General features: G+C 47.0%; 1 protein-coding gene across 2 annotated transcripts; it reads right to left on the reverse strand.

Annotated features, from left to right (window-relative positions):
- Positions 1-15753: 15753 nt before the first annotated feature.
- LOC112874592 lies at positions 15754-17743 on the reverse strand. Of its 2 annotated transcripts, none has more exons than XM_025937991.1 (5): positions 17587-17743; positions 16880-17122; positions 16514-16787; positions 16323-16400; positions 15754-16203 (listed from the first exon to the last, which is right to left on the reverse strand). In XM_025937991.1, the coding sequence occupies exons 2-5, from the start codon at positions 17113-17115 to the stop codon at positions 16153-16155; spliced, it is 639 nt and encodes a 212-aa protein (XP_025793776.1). In that variant the 5' UTR covers positions 17116-17122; positions 17587-17743; the 3' UTR covers positions 15754-16152. The 2 variants fall into 2 exon arrangements, with proteins under 2 accessions (XP_025793776.1, XP_025793777.1); XM_025937992.1 differs by having other exon boundaries at positions 15754-16200; positions 17587-17742.
- Positions 17744-18158: the final 415 nt, after the last annotated feature.

Raw genomic sequence — 18158 nt, forward strand, 5'->3', positions numbered from 1 at the left:
CGGTTCACTGACAAATCAAGTCGAAGTAGAGCGGGACGGGCAGACGGAACCGTTGGAGGACGCCGCCATTCCTCACCTCGGATGGGACGACGGCGCCGCCGGAGACTGGGATTACTGTCCACGAGCACGCCGGCTGCCGAGATGCAGAAGGTGGTGAGCCACTGCACCCTAGAGCTGGGATTGTGAAAGCTGAAACTGCAGTGCCTCGAAACATCAGGCCTTCAGCTCGACAGGATCACAGGACGCAACTGAAGACGCAGAACATGATGTTCTATTGTTTCTTCAGGTCTGCACCGGTTGTGAAGTGAAGAAGTGAAGAACGCAAACTGCAAATCCGCCACGACACAAGAGCAGAGCAGGTGCAGGTAACTGTCAACAATACCCAGCAAGGAAGAAGCACGACACTGGCAGCTACGGCCCATGGATTGGTACAGTAGTTCCACTGCAGGCTGCTCCCCATGAGTTCTGACGCTTGCCATGATATTTTGGTAACGTCTTCAATCAGTCCCGAGGCTAGGCAAAATTGGCTCCATAGTATTACGAAGAACTAACGTTTAGATATATACCATCAAAAGATTCAACTCTAGTTATTTACCATTAAAAAGATTACCACGTTATAGGTCTCCGTCTGCCTAATCGTAGCTTTCTTTTTCCTTTGCCGATAAAGCTGCCGATTTTTCCCTTGGGCCTAAACCACACAGGTGCGCTCCATTCTTTTTCCCAGTAGCCCGACAGCCCCACATATGTTGCGAGAAAGGAGCAAGCGACGACCAGCAGCGCTACTCGCCGGCGGCGAGCTCCCCGCGCGTCTCGTAGGCGACGAGTTCCTCCTCCCCCTCCCATTTACAGTACTGGAACATTTGGCGCGCTTCGCGCGCCCTATCATTTCAGTAATTAAATATAAGTATTATACAGTTTGTTCTATCTATTACAGATAACAGAAATATATTATATGAAAAATCTATCACGAAATTATACCATATGCTAAAAATATCATTCTATGGATTAGAAGTCTTGTTCGGCACCTCAATCATCAAACATCCAATAAACAAACACCCATTGTTAAATACATGTTGGGCATATATCCGGACAACAAGTACAGATGACTAACACCAACATGCTGGGAGTTGCATGGTCTTCTGACCGTCGATCGTTTTGCTGATGTTACCGTTGGTCGCTGCCACCGCCACCCACCATGGTCTTGACGGCGCCCTCGAGAAGTAGAGCAACGGGATGATGGGTGGTGTTAGCTCGAGCGGCGACGGGTGGCACGACGACCTCTTACTCAGCGTGGCGCCCTCCAGTGCCCATGGTGAATCCGAGCAGCGGTAAAAATTCGAGTGATGGAAAAGAGTAGAGAGAGAGAGCAGCCAGGCGAGAGAGGAACAGAGGAGAAGGCGAGAGACGAGAGAGGAACAGAGGAGAAGGCGAGGGATAGAAAGAGATAAGGTGGTGTCTACCACGTACCTCGTGACATGCGGGCCAGCAGCTGCATCCCCGCTCTTCCTGAGGGACTTCTATTCTCAGCGCGCGCGATCGGCTACTGTACTATCGCTGAGCATACGTCGCTGAGCATACGTCCCACCACTACTGCATGCATAGGCCATGTACTATAGGAACAGCTAATGTTTTAAAAAGTAAATACTGTTTGAAAACAAATAAAAATGTTCAGCGGAAAAAATATTCTGAATTTATTCCATATAAAATAGAAGTTGGTTTGAAAATAAAAAATATTCCAGAACAAGATATAATATTTTAGAAAAAGAAATTATTTTGGAATAAACAAAAATGCTTTATAAAATTTAAATATAGGCAAGTGTGGTCTAGTTTTGAAGATCTTGACGTAAGAAATGCAACAGTACAATTGATATTTAATTTGCGGTTTGTGAAATAAAGTATTTTTTGATTAAATTTATACATTGCATGAAAATCGAGGCTAAGTGGGCTGCAACAAATCCCTCTCCCGCGTCCCTCGCGCTCTCTTGCCGCGACCCTCACTCGCTGTTCAACATGCGTCATGTTTGACCTGTGGGATGCGGGGAGAAGAGCAAGAGGCAGTAACTTTTAATCAAACTGATCAAGCTGATGTCGTCGTCATCGTCTTCTTCTTCTTCTTTTTTCATGATTCTAAACCTTAGGGTTCCCCTCTCCTAGAGCATCTCCAACAGACTCTGTAAAAAAAGTTGGACATGTAAAAATAGCTAATCTGGGTAAAAACCGGATCCAACATTCTCTCTATTTCCTAATCCTCGCTATCTTGCTAGCCATCCGCGACGCCCCGCTAGCAATCTTTGCCGAGCCCCATCGCCTCGCCATCTCCTCCTCCCGCGCCCTCCCCCTCCTTTTCCGTGCGTCGAGATCCACCAGCAGCCATGGCGTGCGCCTCTCCTTTCCCTCACCGGCGGTAGCGCAACAGCCCCCCTGCCTCTTCCCTTTCTTCCCCACCAAGCAGCCCCAGGGGGCCTCCCTCTCTCCCATGGAGCACCTCCACCAGCGCTGCGTCCAAGGCCAGCCGCAGGTGTGGCCAGCGGCCGGGCTGGCGCCGGCGCGGCCGGGCCCAGGGCGGCGACTCGCAGCCAACAGCGACCAGACAGCCAGCGCGGGGTGGCTCCAGGCGCGGCGCGGCACGGCCAGTGACCCGCTTGCGGCAGATCCAGGCGGCTCCTGGCGGGGGCGGACACTAGCGGTGCGCCTCGCCATGCGGGCCACCAGCCGCGGGGCCAGCCGGCCACCGGCGACCTAGCCACCCCGACGCGGCCCCTCCTGGTGAGGGGAGCAGTAAGGGGGAGGGGCGCCGGCTGCTGGTGGTGGAGGCGGAGGAGAGGGGCGCCGGCTATGGAAGGGGAGGTAGAAGATGAGCTGCTGCTCCTGCCGCGCGTGGAGAGGAAGCTCGCGTGCATGAAGAGTGAGATTTGGCTAGTCTGTTAGAGTGTATCCAAATATAGAGAGAGAATCTTGGCTAAATGGATAGGTAAATGGAAATATGAAAAGTGAAATTTGACTAGACTTTTGAAGTTGCTCTCACACACAGTGATCAAAATTCAATCTCGAATTGAGACGTATGGATCCTGACGAGATTCCGGAAGGGTAATAACCTTTTTTCTCTCTACCCAATCTCTGCAATTTCTTGCAATTGGTACCTAGTTTGCTGGTTTGGGACCGGGGGGGGGGGGGGGAGCAGATGGCTTACAAAGGAAATAAATGAGCGATTAGGACCTTGAATGTCGTGGATTGGACCTTACATTTGTTCTCCCTTCACTCTTGCAGGATTGATCCAAAGAGTGATTGTCAAGTAGAGGTCACTGTCAATACTTACTTCACTTTGTTAGAATGTAGCAAAATCTTTTTATCAGCAAAGGGTACAATGGTCAGAGTTAACGGTGATTTCACAGAAATGCTAAGTTGCTAAGAACTACCATCTTTTAATAGTATATGGCTAAAACTAATTCTTTTGATGGTATATATCTAAATATTGGTTCTTTTAATGGTATGGATCCAATTTTCCAAAAGTAAAGTGAACCCCCTCTCTCTGATAATTTAGCTGAAGAACTCATAGAGAACAGACTCAAAAGAAGAACTGTCAAAGGCGATCAGAGTACAAAACAAAGAAACATCAACGGAGCGGCTGTACTGCCTTTCACTGTCAAAATGCTCTTCTGACATTTGCGCTTGTTCCTACCTGCAATTTAAAATGCTTCTCATTTGTACCTTTTTTCTTATCCATAGAAACTAAGCAACAGCTGACTATGGATTCTAAATTTCTAACCACCTACCGTGATGCAAGAGGCAGCGATCTACCAAGATATGCATTGCATGCTTGCTTGATCTAGCCATCTAGGGGTCATGCAGATTCTTAATGGTAGTTTCTGGTTGGCAGCCGTGGGTGCTACGATGAACTCTTGTTTCTCCTAGTTTAAGTTCTGCTGCAGGTATTAGCCGCAGTCCCTTTTCATTTTGTGTTTTGTGCTCCTTGTAAACTGGCAGCCCCAGTTTTTCCTGTGTTCCGAACTTTATGACTTTCAATTAAAGCAGAGTTTTCTCCTTTAAAAAAAAATTCTGCTGCAGGTAGCGACGAACCGGGTGATTAGCACACAACATTGTAATATAATTTCTTTGTGCCGGTGATGAAATCCAGGATCTCCCTTTTGTACGAAGACAACGATTCCTTGCGCTAGCAAAATAAAAAGATAATGCTATCAGGTTCCTTTACCTAGCTAAGAAAAGAATCCATCCTCGGTATCAGAGCACGAAAAGGATCGTATTGAGATGCGGCCTGTTCAATTAATAGCTCGCCTAAAGCAATGAAATTCAATGCAAAGAAAAGGGAAAGGTAGGCTTTGGTCAAGAGCCGCTGCCCAGCAAACCAATTCTCTCTGAAACTCCTGGCAGTTGAGTTAGGACTATGTTAAGTACTACCTGAGGTGAGTAGGGAGCGAGTGTTTTACTTTTCTGAACCATGAGAGGAGTGAAAGTCTGTAGCTCCACTGTGCTCCCCCTATCGGTCTTTTTCTTTCTTTTGGAGTGAAAACGGTGATCACTTCGTGCCTACCTCTGCTTCGCGAGTGCCGATTTTCTTCATTTATTATATTAAATTATGGAAAGGAAAAGAATAGCCAACTTCCCGGCCTGGCTTTCTTGCTTTGAAATTCAATTCAACAAATTCTGATTGCATGAAATGAAATCTGTACAACCAGTTTAGTTAAATGAAACAAATGGAAGTGTGATCCAATTTCCCTTAGATCTTATGGAAAAGATAAATGTGGGTTTTACGAGAAATGGGGTGAGCGTCCGCGATATGAGAGTAGAAAGATATACTAGTACTAGGGGAAGGGATAGGCCATAGGGTAGTCGAAGGATGGGTTGATAATGGTCTATATGAGAGTTGAAAGAGAAACCGGTGCTAGGGTCGCTTTCGGAATGTAAGAGGACGCTTTATGAATATTGGAGGATATCGTGACTATGAGCTATAGAGGGTGGAAGTGTGCTGGAGTATGGGAGGGCGGCATCATACTCTTATTTTATTTAAGGGGTTTCCTCTTTTCTTATTATACCTTTTCTGTGTATTATTCTAAGTGCGGATTGTTCTTTTAGTGGTTGGTTTAGGACTCAAATCATGACTCTTTGGAGTAATAAGATGTGGAGAAGGAGACGGTTGAGGTGGAGACGGAAGAGATGGTAGAGGTAGAGAAGGGGAAGGCTTGCCTGTACTAGTGTCCGATTTCCTAGAATCTAGATCTTCTGATAGGCTATCCACCTGTCTGCACAAAGAATCACGACCTGCTCCTTCTAAGCTGTCAATGTGCTTAGGCAACCCATAAGCCGGTTTCAGTATCTCTGCTTTCATCTATTTTAGATACTGGTAATAACGAAAGCATGTGTGCAAGGGGAGGATCTGTTATACTAGAAACCCTTCTAGGCATAGTATCAATCCATTGATCAGATGCATCATATACCTTAACCCTCTTATGGCATGGTTAAGAGAAAGTCGGATGTTCACAGACATAGATCTCATATCAACTGCTGGTAACACTTTCGATATGAGTTCGGTTGGTATTATATTGATTAATATACCATTCCCGAGTGACATGCTCTTTTGCTGCCCCTTTGTGAACCAATATATCACTAGACCCTTCATAAGGAATTAGACAATAGCTCTTAGGTGCTAAAGATATACCTTCCTTAACATGATGTTGTAAGCATCTAGGCCCTCAAGGTATGTTTCGGTGATTAATGACAACCATTATTGTGACTAATGAGATTGTGCAGTTTAATAAATCATTATCGCTCATTTGGTCATATGTCAAAAGAGGCCCCTAATTCACTTTATTCAAAAAGGCGATCTCGGCACTCAACTCAATAATATGTCAAGACTAAGGATCTTTCTAGTTCTAAGTGTCATAAGGTTGAGAAGGACACTTAGGTTAGTATAGGTTTTATAGTTTTGTAGTGATCGCACTATTAAGAGGGGTTTAGGCCAAGTAACTTGAGTATGGACATGATCATTTGAAAATGGATGCACATAATGGTCACTCAGGTTTCTAGAAGCTCAAATAAGTGGTTCTCAACTCATATCTCAAGAATAATTGGATTTCATTCAAGACTCAAGTCAGAAAAGGCAAAATCAGGAAAATCCTTAACACCGGTTTAACCGACGCCTCAACTTTTCTATACGTCGGTTAAACGAGGTCAGCAGAGTCTGGACAAGTCAATACACCGGTTGAACCGACGATATTTGAAATTGGACATCGGTGCAGTTGTCCAGAGACTTGGTTTTTCAGTTGATCAGTGGACAACTACACTCACCGTTTAAACCGACGATATTTGAAATTGGACGTCGGTGCAGTTGTCCAGAGACTTGGTTTTTCAGTTGATCAATGGATGACTACACTCACCGGTTAAACCGATGATACGACGGTTAATCTGCCCAAGCTGTAACGGCTAGTTTTCAGAAGGGGTAGTTTACATTCACCGGTTAAACCGACGATGACTATTGGAGGGACGTCGGATTAACCGGCGCTGCGCAGTTTTCTGACAGCTTTTTCTCCAACGGCTCTATTCGTATGATCTGCCCATATATACCCCTCCAATGGGTCATTTTACTAACTCTTGACACTAGGCAACATCAAAACACTCATACTATAGTCAAGAGGCACCTTGAGCTTCATCATTTCATATACTTGTTCATTCAATCGTTCAAGAAGCAAGATTAAGGACTTGAGTAGAGAGAAACTTGTGTGCATCCGTTCTTGGTGATCGGTTCTTGCTCAAGTGAAGGCCTTAGCTTGTTACTCTTGGTGATTGGCATCACCTAGGCGATCTTGGTGATCGAGGTGATTCTCGCGGAGCTTGCCAAGTATTGTGGGAGCCCGGAGAAGAAGATTGTACGTGGCTTGATCTCCACCACACCGGGATGGTGAACGGAGACTCTTAGTGAGCGCTCTCGTCTTGGTGACTTGGGAGGTGACAATACTCTTTGTGAGTGTCACAACGTGGATTAGGGGTGTGTGCCAACACATCGATACCACGGGAAAAAATCCGGTTGTCTCGTGTCCACTTTACTTATTCAAGCAATATCTTTCTTGCAATATTTTCATGTGCTTGATTTAGAGATCATTACTTTGCTCTACCTTGCTAGGCTTTACCTCTTTTTATCTTTCCTAGCTTGCGTAGATAGTTTAGTTACCCGGTTGGTGAATTGGTGCCTTTCTAGTTTTGCATAGGTTAAGGTTGCTTTATCTTGTCTTAGAAATTGAAAAAGACCCAATTCACCCCCCTCTTGGTCCATCGATCCTTTCAGATGTTCTAACTTGAATTTACCGAGTTCAGTTGAAGATACAAATCCTTCAAGGTAGCTAAGTACAACAGAGTCCGTATAGTAACAATCATCTCGAGGGGTGCATGTGAATTCTAGGATAGAAAGAAGCTTTTGGGGATGTTATCGCGCTTATGCGTTCTATACCTATATAACGCTATCCTACTACCTACACCGACACCTAAGAAAAGCTCAATAAGGGCACACCTTCGAGAACTCAAATCTAGACTCCACCGAGACAAAGACCGTTCAGTCAGACTCCAGTGACCACAAGATTGGCAAGCAATAGACTTTTCTAGGAATCCACCTTGTTTTTTTCTAGAAAATTGCACCGACATGGATACCAGCTCCTTGAACCCTTAAATGGACTCTAGGGAAGACAATTACGGAACACTGCTCTCCTTTAATCATAAAACCTGCTAGCTTACTGTTTACTAACGATAGATAGACTTTGAGCTTACTGTTTTTGAGGAGACCCACGTACGAGATTCAGATTATGAGGAACCAGAGTCCATAGCTAGGCTAGCTTTTCGGCAAGCACACTATTGACGCAAGTATGTTGAATTGAAAAAAGAAGATGATAGGAAGGAAGCTATCTTCTTTTTCCGCTACTCTATTCTATATAGTAAAGAAGGTCAAGTATGACCGCTCTTCCTTTCTCGAATCAAAGGTTCTTTGACTCCTTCCGAACAAGGATTGTGACACCCTCGCATTGTGCTCAAAATTAGACTTCTGCTTAGCGCCCTCCCCTTTTTCTTCCTTTCCCTATCCAACCCGAGCTCTATCGGTCATGGCTTTCTCCTCTCTTCAATTCTTTCTGCCCAAACTAATCCGCACTAGCCTCAAACCCTAGCCCTGTTGTCTGGATTCCCGAACTCTCTCCTACAAGAAAAACCTATCCCACTAACGACTCTCTTTGTCTCATACCTTGCTAATACCCACATGAGAAAGCGTTTCCCCTCGCTTTCAGCCTCCCATTATAAGCTAGATGACTCTACTGTGACATGTTATGATGATCTTGAAGCCCCCAACCATAGATAGATGCTTTGATCATCCATGTTTTGCCAATCCACGAACTGCATCGTATAATAACCGTGGATATCAGGCGTAGGTTGACCTTGAGTGGTTCACTGAAGGGTAGGGCTATCTCTTCCCTTTCCATGCCTTTGATCCATCTCGGAAAGTGTTGCTGTGTCAAATTGAGATTGTGTGGGTGTTCAGTGGATCAATCCCTGTATTAATGGTTCTGGCGGGGCAGTGGGCGTGGGACTGTAAATCCTCTTTCGTTCGCTGGGCCTGGGCCCTTTGGACTGTAAATCCAAACGGAGTTAGTGGTTCGATTCCACTCATGAACGAGAGCGAGACTGAACGAAAGAAAATGCAAGTGAAACGAGACGAGAATCCAAGATTGGGAAGTGCACTTGTCCCGCAAAAACCAGATCTTGTTTAGTGTTCAGTGCATCCTTCACTTCACCTGCAAAACCTTTCTATCTTAGTTCTTCCCACTTTCACGCTTTCGAACTACTGCCACCTTACCTGAGCACTGTGACGCAGTCGGTCAAATATTGATTTTCAGCTAGTATATCAAGGAATTATGAGAACTGAAAAGAAAAAAACTAGGCAAAGGAATTCTCAAAGTTCATTGAGTTAAGGGAGGACCATTCGTGGGGGGTTCGTGGAAGAGTTGGGTTTGATTCCCTTTATACGCGATGTAGCGAAAAAGACTGATTCAACGAAATATGCCAGCATTAAGATTTAAAACGTGTCGTCTACTTCCAGGAAATGTTCGGAACAGAGAACTTTCTCTAATCCAACGCCGCATTCTCCGAAGCTTGAGGAACAATAGGAGATCCACTAAAAGAAATCTTTCTCAGAGAGAAAATATAAACAGTAACATCAAATCACAAACTACACGAAAGTTGTCCCTTTATTATGGGGATTTACCCATAATGGAGATGCACAGAGGAAGAAAACGAACTTCATATATCCCTTTTTTACTCAATCAAGAAACAAGATCGGACGTGATTCCGGTTCGTCTCCGTTTTAGTGACACTCTTCCTCAAGCAAGGAAGCCGATAAGTCATCGAAGGGTTTGTTTGAATAATGGACTGGTAACCGTTACTCATTTGAAAGTTTCCCACGGTCCATCTTTTAGGTGAAATTTGGGCAATATATATCCCACTGGGTATGGCTCGTAGTCAATCTCTGGAGGATATGGAGGATCATAGGCTAGGTAACCTTTTCACTATTCTTTTATAAAGCTTCAAATAACCAGGTCTCTTCATCCTTATCAGGCACTCCCACAAGAGACAATTCTTTTTAGCCTCTAAGAGACAACAAGAAGAGCCTAACCAGGACCTTGAGATAACAGCCCATAGGGTAGCCCCTACAGAGCCAAAATCTAAGATCGGAATACCGAAGTTCTTTCTTTGCTTCCAAGAACATAGATTCCTTCTTCAACCCAGGTCATGACCGAGGGCGGGTATCTCACTCGCATATCTAGAGCCCAGCATCTCTCCTGAACGGCACCTTCCGCAGACTCTACTGGTGGTATTTCCCGAGGCGAGGGTAAATATGTGCATCCATATCGGTCAGGAAACGACAATGACTCTTCTTCTTCTGGGAAGCTATGGGCACCTTACAATTCTTAGACGACATTAGTGGAAGCGAACATTCGTAGCATTCATTGTCACCGATCATTGAAAAAAGAAGCCGTACGAAAACTTAAGGAATCTTTAGATTTGGCGGCTATAGACTCAAAGGGCACAGACAGGCTGCTGATACAGTTTTTTTAGCTAACTAAAGTCCAACTTCCTTTGCCGAAAGAGGATGAAATGGATCAGCCGATTCAACTTAGCATTACCCGACTCGTAACTTCAAGCACTACCATCCATCTCAATCCAAAATCTCCAATCGTCTGTGATCCAAACCCTCCTCCGGTTTTGGATATATAGACAGTGCCTGCTCTCAAACCAACCAAGACAGCAGCAAGTTCCTATCGAGAACAAGACGACAGATCAATATGACCAATTTATCTAATATCTCGGGTGAATACGTGAAAAAGTGTTGCTTAGCTCAGTTAAATGGAATAAGGAAGAGAAAGTGTAGTGTGATAAGGGAAGATGCAAGTCAATTTTTAGGTTTTCAAGCAAGGGCTGAGATAGATATACAAACAAGAAGAATTCACATCAGAACCCTTTCCTGCTTCCCTTTTTTACCCATCGGACTCACATTTTTATCTCCTACGCTTGCTTTCATAGTCCCCCTATGAGCAGCTTGGAATCAATGAAGGAGTTCATTCAGCACCGAGCCGTGCGAGCGTAGATTCAATATGTTGATTGTACCGAACGAAGGATTTGCCTTATTACGAAAGCCACATTCGTTTCGTTTGAGGAAGTCACACGTCCTGTTCCCTATAAATAAGGAGATTCATTCTTTTTTTCAGAAATCCCCTCTTCTTCCTCCTCAAGCCCCTATCACAAGACCAAGCGGATCTCATCCTGCAGAAGACTCAGAGCGGATCTATCTAATGGCATGGTTGGCTGTCGGATGTGTTCTATTCTCGTGTCACATCGCTTTCTTTCTTCTCCCTCCATTTTCTTCACTACTACCGCTCCTACACATAAATCAAAGAAGCATTGTGGAATAGTGGCATTTCGTTAATGGCGAAAATGTTCTTAGTGAAAGGGTTGCCGCAAAACCGGCAAACTCAGAGCGGTCTCTGAAAGTGAATAGGAGCATAGCGGCATCATCCAAGCCAAACACGTCTCCTCAGTCAAGGATCTTCTCGCGCAAAGAAGATCAAAAACATAACAATTGATTTCGCTTAATGCATGTCACCCACCCGCTCTCAATACAGCAAGTGACTCTCTCTCACAAGACAGAGAAAGATTACCGATTCATCCAATTTGATCAGAAGTGAGTTCATTGTTGTTGTATAGCGAAACCTTTCCTTGACAAAACCATTCTCAGCTAATAGAAGCCGAGCTATCTATCCAGATCAGGGTTGAACGAAGCGAATGGAAAAGCCAAAGAAAACATAAATCCATTGCAATTAGAAACCTGTGACTCTACAGCCAGGGCTCGATGGCGATGCAAGATAGAAAGAATGGGGAGTTAGGGCTTCGGTTTCCTCTGTGGCCAGTTTAAATTCCAAATCATTTGCCGACATGCGGACTCACTTCTCTTTTATGGGATGAAAGCTCTTATCCCAGTTGTCTATTTACGTGGGTGAATCAAGTACAACAAGTCAGGTCAGAGCTTGTGGTAGAAGATTGGGCTCTGCTACGCAGATCCACTCAACTAGGAAAGAAGTACGCATTGCTGACTGACCGTTTGACCGATCCTAGTTACTAGTAAGTAGCTAATCAAGTTAGAGTAGGGTGGCCGAGAAGCTTCTTGCCGGTGCCCCCCAAAGCAAAGCACAGACTCTACTCACCCACACGTTTTCCACCTACGGAGGGAGAAATCATCGAAATATCCTCATCCCCTGAAAGGGAACCTGAAAACAGGACGAGAGTGGATAGGGTGACTAAGGAGGGCTTGCTTCCATTTGGATTCCGTAGTCGTAGAATGCCTTTATCTTGATCCATATCTGGATCATTAAGATGAAAGTAAGGACTTCCTTGATAAAGTATATCTTCGTTCCATTGGAACGATCTTCTTTTTATTTTCAGGTGCTCCCCCTCCCAATCAACTTCCAGCCCGACTCCAGAGGAACAAATCCTGGACCCGTGGGAAACACAGACCACGAGTCAACTGTCAATCTGATGCCGTGCCTACCTAACAAAGCGAGACACTTAGGCTGTCTCCAGCGATATCCTCCAAATCCCATCCTCTACATCCTTCATTTACAGAATTCTCTACAAGATTCTCTCCTCTATATCTCATTTCTCTCCAACAACGTTCTCTAAATCTCGTTCTCTATACATTAAACCCTATATTAGAAACGTATTTTGTTCCAAATTTTTGTACGTACGTATTTATCATACCTCAAACGCTATGGACATATTTTATTTTTATTTAATTCAGTGTTTGAAACGTAAAGAAAAAATAGAGAAGAGGAGAGAGAATCTCTATATATAGAGGAAACCTGCAGCGTTCTCTATTTTAGAGGACCATTTAGAGAACGCTGCTGGAGCAATAGAGAACGGAATCTTTCTCTATATATAGAGTACAGAACGCTTTACAGAACGCTGCTGGAGACAGCCTTATAAAAGAGCAACAATAACCAGACAGGGTGGAGCCTAATGTTTTTGCTTAGTCATGCGGAGCATTTACAATCAATTATGCAATGAAGTTGAGATACTTGAATGATTAGAAGCAAATGATGTAACTTTTCTTGTTTGTGTGCTGCTAACCAGGCTTCTACTAATGACGGCAAGCAGCAACTCATCGTTTTCATTCTCCAGAGTTTGTGCTCTGTTGTGATATCACAATCAAAATACTTCAGTGACTGATGGTAAAAATCGATTCCAGTGCAACGAAAATGGAAGGTGGAAGCTGATGCCGGCCTCCTGTTCTTCCTCGGATGGACGGACCGGAAGCAAGCTGCCAGTTCTATCTAGTGCAAGCACAACCGAAAGGGCTCCGGGTAGCTCCGAATTCGATTGAACTTGTCGCGGCTGACGACGAAGGCTTCTTTGCATCCCAGGTTGAGCTGCACAAGCCCCCCATTCCGTCCATCTGCTGATCTGCAGAAACACGGTGCCGCTCCTCTCCTTTAGCCCCCTCAGGCCCCCAGTCTCTGAATTCGTCGGGAAACATCGAGCGGGAATCAGGTGCCCGTCCTCCCTGGTCGGCCACCTTATGTTGGTGTTCAATGCGGAGAGGAGGGCGGCGGCCATTCCGCTTGCCGCCATGGCGACCCGAGCAGCACTGGGGGAGCGGCGACGGTGACTCGGCCACAGATCGTGCAGTGCCGAAGTCGGCGGGGCAATTAGATCTCACTTTCGGCGCCGGGGCGGGGTTCGGCTGACATACGGCGGCGGCAGCGGCGCAGCGCGGCCTTCCCGGCCGGAGTCTCTAATTTTGCAGAAACACCCCTACTCATTTACAAAATAACCCCTAAATTGGATCACGATTATAAATCGCGAACCGATATTTTACATAAAAACTCCTAAATTGGATCGTGATTATTAATATCGATCCCATTATTTGCAACTGACCCCTACAATTTACAAATAAGCCCTCCTCCGTCTGCTGGTGGCTCATTTGGCTTCTCGTTCGCCGGCGCCAGAGGCGAGGCGGCGGGGGCGGAAGGTTGGGTCGAGGATGGCGCCGCGGTCGGGCTTGAGCCTTGAAGGGGAGCGGCGCAGCGGACGAGGGTCGCCATGTCCGAGCGGGATGGACAACGGCGGCGCTGACTCGACCGCCGCGGCGTTGTTGCGTGCGCGAACTCGCTGGCGCTTGGTGGTAGGCAACCCGCGCGTCCACACGCAGAGAACGTCCTCAAGCGTGGCGTAGCCTTCTTCCTCCGGCAAGGGCGCGCGCCTTTGCACCATGACGACCAGCTCGTAGTAGGCCGTCCTGCTCGCGCACTCGACGACCGCCCACTCGCGCTCCGGCACGGTGGCGGACTGGTTCACTGCCAGGTACTCGTCGAGGACGACCCAGAGAGGCAGGGGGTGAGGGTTGGCGGCGGCCATGGCTGGCGGTGGCGGTGAAGGGTGCGGCTAGGTTCAAGCGGCGAGATCGGGCGGCGTGATCTGAGCGGGGATTATATGGAAGCACACCCGGTTAGGATTCAGGTGTCTCGATCGCCGTGCATTTCGGAACAAGAACCGACTGAAAAATGCCGTGAAAGTTCAGGCACGGTCTGACATTTTGGTAATCGAGGGAATTTTATCCGAGCGAGAGAGGGGCCGGAAGTCGGTGATGAACGCGGAAGAGGGCAACAGCCCACGGAAGAATTGGAAGGCTGGCAGCCCACGGGGCCTACTAATCGGGCCTTGCAAACAGTTCCTGGACCGGCCCATCGCATTGCTAGCTTAATCTATTGCATATTGAATTACTCCCTCCATTCAGTTAGGATCGCAATATTTTCGCATGGCACAATGACCAAGGGCAGCAAGTATGCTTATCAGTTCATTAATCACGTTAACCATCCTTTCCTCGTTTCTGCAATCGTTTTTCGGCCGGACTCCTCGTTTCCCACGAGTTTTTCTCTCCTCCGTGCGTGATTCTCTCTTCCGCGCCTAATTCTTTTTCTGCGCGCCTCTTTTTTCTTTTCGGCGGGCGCCAATTCCTTTCCTCCGCTGCTTTTTTTTGGCATCGCTTGATGAAAATGGCGCGCTCTAATGCCCGGGCTTCCGTTTTCAATCCAAAATTCAAAACTGAGCGATGCATCTATATAAATCGCCATGTATGTGAGGCAGTCCGCAACTTTTCTCCTACCCACTGCTACCCTCGACCAACTTCAGTAGCAATGGTGCCCATAGACTGGGAAGAAATTGGCGAGTGGGAAGGGCCTGCACATGAACTCGATTATGACTTGTGTGAACTGATGAAGTTATTGGTGTTCGTTTGTTGTGCCGTTCATGGTTCGAATGATGTACAAGCAAGAAACCAGCGGAGGAATCATCAAATTTGCCACGTAACGTGTCTCCTTGTCCGCTTGAAACGTGTTCGTTTCAGTCTTGACGAGAAGCATTAGGGCATGAGCGACGTCGACCTCGCTCTCGGCTACGGCAACCGTTTCGACATCCGCGGCGCTGAGGGAATCAGAAACCTGTGTCTCGCCGGCGAAGGTATCGAGCACAATATGAACTTCGTCGGACTCGTAGATGACCCCTTCAACGCCATGGTGCTTGCTGTCCTCCAAGTTTTCCATGGCGAGGCGCTACTGATGGGTGCGGCGAGCCGAGGAGAGGCGCTGGCGACGGGACAGCGTGACCCGAGGAGAGGCGAAGGAGGCGTTGGAGATGGAACGGCGTGAGGCGCTAGCGAGCAGGTTGCAGCGGCGGCGGCGCGTGGGAGTGACGAGTCGCCGGTGACACGTCACCGGTGGATGTGAACTTGTGAAAGGATCAGGAGGGATGTGGGCAGCCGATTTTAATCTCCAGGAGGCAAAACCGTTGCCTCTCCGTCCTCCCGTGGCGCGCTGGAGTTACTGCGACGACGAAGTGGAACAGGCTTCTTTGCGGAAACCTGAGGCGGAGACTAAATTCAGCAATCAATATTGAATTTCTCAATTTTGGAAATACAGCGATCATAACTGAATTGAGAGAGTACATGGAATGTGCTTACTGGCAGGAATGGTGGCTTGAACTATTTAACCGAGCAGCAACCAACGGAGCATCGACTGAACGACTCATACTACGCATATGACGATGACAAGGTCCTCGCTGGGATGAGAACAAGGAATCTTCGCCAGCCTCAGGAGCTCAGGAATCCCTGACCCTGAGCGCTGCTGCAACCTGAGCAAGTCCAGTAGTCCACACTGCAAATTCAACAAATCGATTTTATTGAATGACCACCAAGCACCAACCCACCATATTATATCCTCCAGCAAACTGGTCAATAGTACTGTATCACAACATGTTTACAACAACCGAACATCCTGGGGTTTCCAGACAACGCCCATTCTCAAGTTGCATCTTGTTATCAGAAACTGGGCTCATATACGCTTTTCTGCTAACATGCATAGCTCTTTTTGATAATTTCTTCAACCAAAGGAGAATGGAGGTACAACAGGGGAGAACAGGAAGGCAGGTAGAGCAGAACAGCCATTGATAGCCCCTCTGAGGTTTGTCTAATTGAAGAACCAGCATGGCCACCTAACTAGAAATTTCTTCCTCCAGCTAAAGTCAATGTCCAAAAATTCATACCCTCCTCCGCCTTTACTCTGAATCACTCTCCAGGCTCAGAGCCTTCAAGCCTCTAGCCCTCTGCAGGATGTTTTGCTCATGTAAGTAACAGGCATTCAGCAGAATGAACTATTTAAATTTGAAACAGAGAAGTGCAATAAGTGCTTCTTGAAGAAAAACAAAATTAGATATATCCATGTTACCTTTTTTGAACTCTTCTTCTCTCGAACTTCATATCTCTCATGTGAAAGATCTGACAACCAAGCTCCTGGGCTCACCATCTGTGATTGTACCACAAAATGAAACAGACAATAGTGTCAAAAAAAAAGAGAGCATGATCATAACAACAACGATGACAAGAAGTTGCAATCAAGTTTTTGAGCTCGAGCATTACAAGCAAGCACTTCTGCATCAGCTTGGGTCTTTTCTTTGGTCTCTGTGGGAGCTTGCAGCCCTTCATTGCCATGAAATCCTCCTCCTTCTCCTTGTTAGACAATGCAATGAAGAATCTTGGCAACGCAGTGGTTCCCTTCTCCTCTGTTAAACCACCGAAATCAAACCCATTCCCCTCAAAAGGGAATGGTGAACCCCTAGTGGAGTAATACCGGTCCTTCTCCGGGGAGAGTGCCATTGACTGCTTGTACTCGTTCGCTTGTGAATCCGATTTCCTGCTCACAGAAGGCGTTTTCAGCATTCCATTAGGGCACTTGCTGGTATTGCAGCAGGCAATATGAACAAAGCCTGAATAAACTGAATGTACCTGCGTTGAAGGGTGCTTGGGCGGCGTGGCGAACGAAATGGTGCTACGTCAGCTCCGAGAAGAGGCCGACTCGCACGGGGTACAGCACGCCTAAGAACTTCAGACGGCGAGGGTGATGGTGAGCCGTCATCACGCGTCTTGACACAGCGCAGCCGCTTCCGGCTCCCCCATTGCAGGAAGAGGTTTGTCTCGCTGGGAGACCTCGAGGGCCTTGAGTCCTTCACCTCCTGATCCATCCGTATCCTGAAAGCGAACACAGGTAGTTAGGTCCAAGTAGAAACTGAAGCGAATGGAGCGAATTTGGATCAAAGTTCCGGTGGCTTTTGGGAAGAGGAGGAGGGTGAACCCTCAAATCGGAGCAAAATCTTGCCCCAAAATTCATCAAAAAAAATCTCTTTCCCATCACACGAAGCAAGGGGCTCTCCCTCCCCACCCAAACAAACACCGCTAGCACGAGAGAGAAAAAAAAACTCGATCTTAACTGGGCAAGGGGAGAACTAGCAAACGGAAAACTACTTGTTTGATTCCAAGGAAAATCTAATCTTCCTCTTCAAGAAGTTGCCTGCGAGCTGCTGCAAGCAAATCAGACGCCCCCAAGCAGGGGCGGACCCAGTTCGCCGGGTCAGATCCGAATAGGAATAGCTTACTTCAGGGTTCGGGGCGCCCAGTTTCGCACAGCGGGAAGAGAGACGAGGGCGCGGGCATACCTGGTGGGTGGTCGTCGGCGACGACGAGCCCGGCGAAGACGCGTCGAAGGGCGTCGCCGCTCGCCCAGTCGGCGCCGCAAGGCCACAAGAGAGGGGAGGGGGGTAGAGAGTCTGAGGAAGCTGCACGGTGAGAAAAATAGAGATGGGAAGAGGGGTGAACGCGCACGCACTGGCGCACCGCGCAGTCAGCGACGCGCTCGGGCCGTCACGAACTAGGAAGGCCCCTCTTCGGCCCAATATTGGAATGGGCAAGGGAATTTGGAAAGCCTGGCCTGGTCTGTTCGACCAAAAGCCTGCCCGGCGCCACATTTATCCTCTCGTGGGCCGCATGGAGGAGCAGTAGGAAGGCCCCTCTTCTGCAAGGCAGTTGACGAATGGCAAGCACGTTTTTCTTTTTCCGTGGAGTTTGGGGGGCAAACATGTGTAAACTTGGTGTGCGAGTGTGGGCTCCAGAAAGTTACGGACCGATCAAGCCCAGCTAGCTTCCTGGGGGCCCGAGGCCCATATATCAGATGCAGTGTTGTCCTGTTTAGTATGAAAATATATCAATCTAAAAAAAATATAGTATGCAA

Source organism: Panicum hallii, chromosome 9 (genome assembly GCF_002211085.1).
Source record: "Panicum hallii strain FIL2 chromosome 9, PHallii_v3.1, whole genome shotgun sequence".
NCBI classification, from domain to species: domain Eukaryota; kingdom Viridiplantae; phylum Streptophyta; class Magnoliopsida; order Poales; family Poaceae; genus Panicum; species Panicum hallii.

Coding starts and splice junctions, on each gene's coding strand:
- LOC112874592 (XM_025937991.1), bottom strand. CDS start 17,115: ATGGATCAGGAGGTGAAGGACTCAAGGCCCTCGAGGTCTCCCAGCGAG. Junction 16,788..16,879: donor CCAAGCACCCTTCAACGCAG/GTACATTCAGTT, acceptor TTCTGTGAGCAG/GAAATCGGATTCACAAGCGA. Junction 16,401..16,513: donor TGATGCAGAAGTGCTTGCTT/GTAATGCTCGAG, acceptor GTACAATCACAG/ATGGTGAGCCCAGGAGCTTG.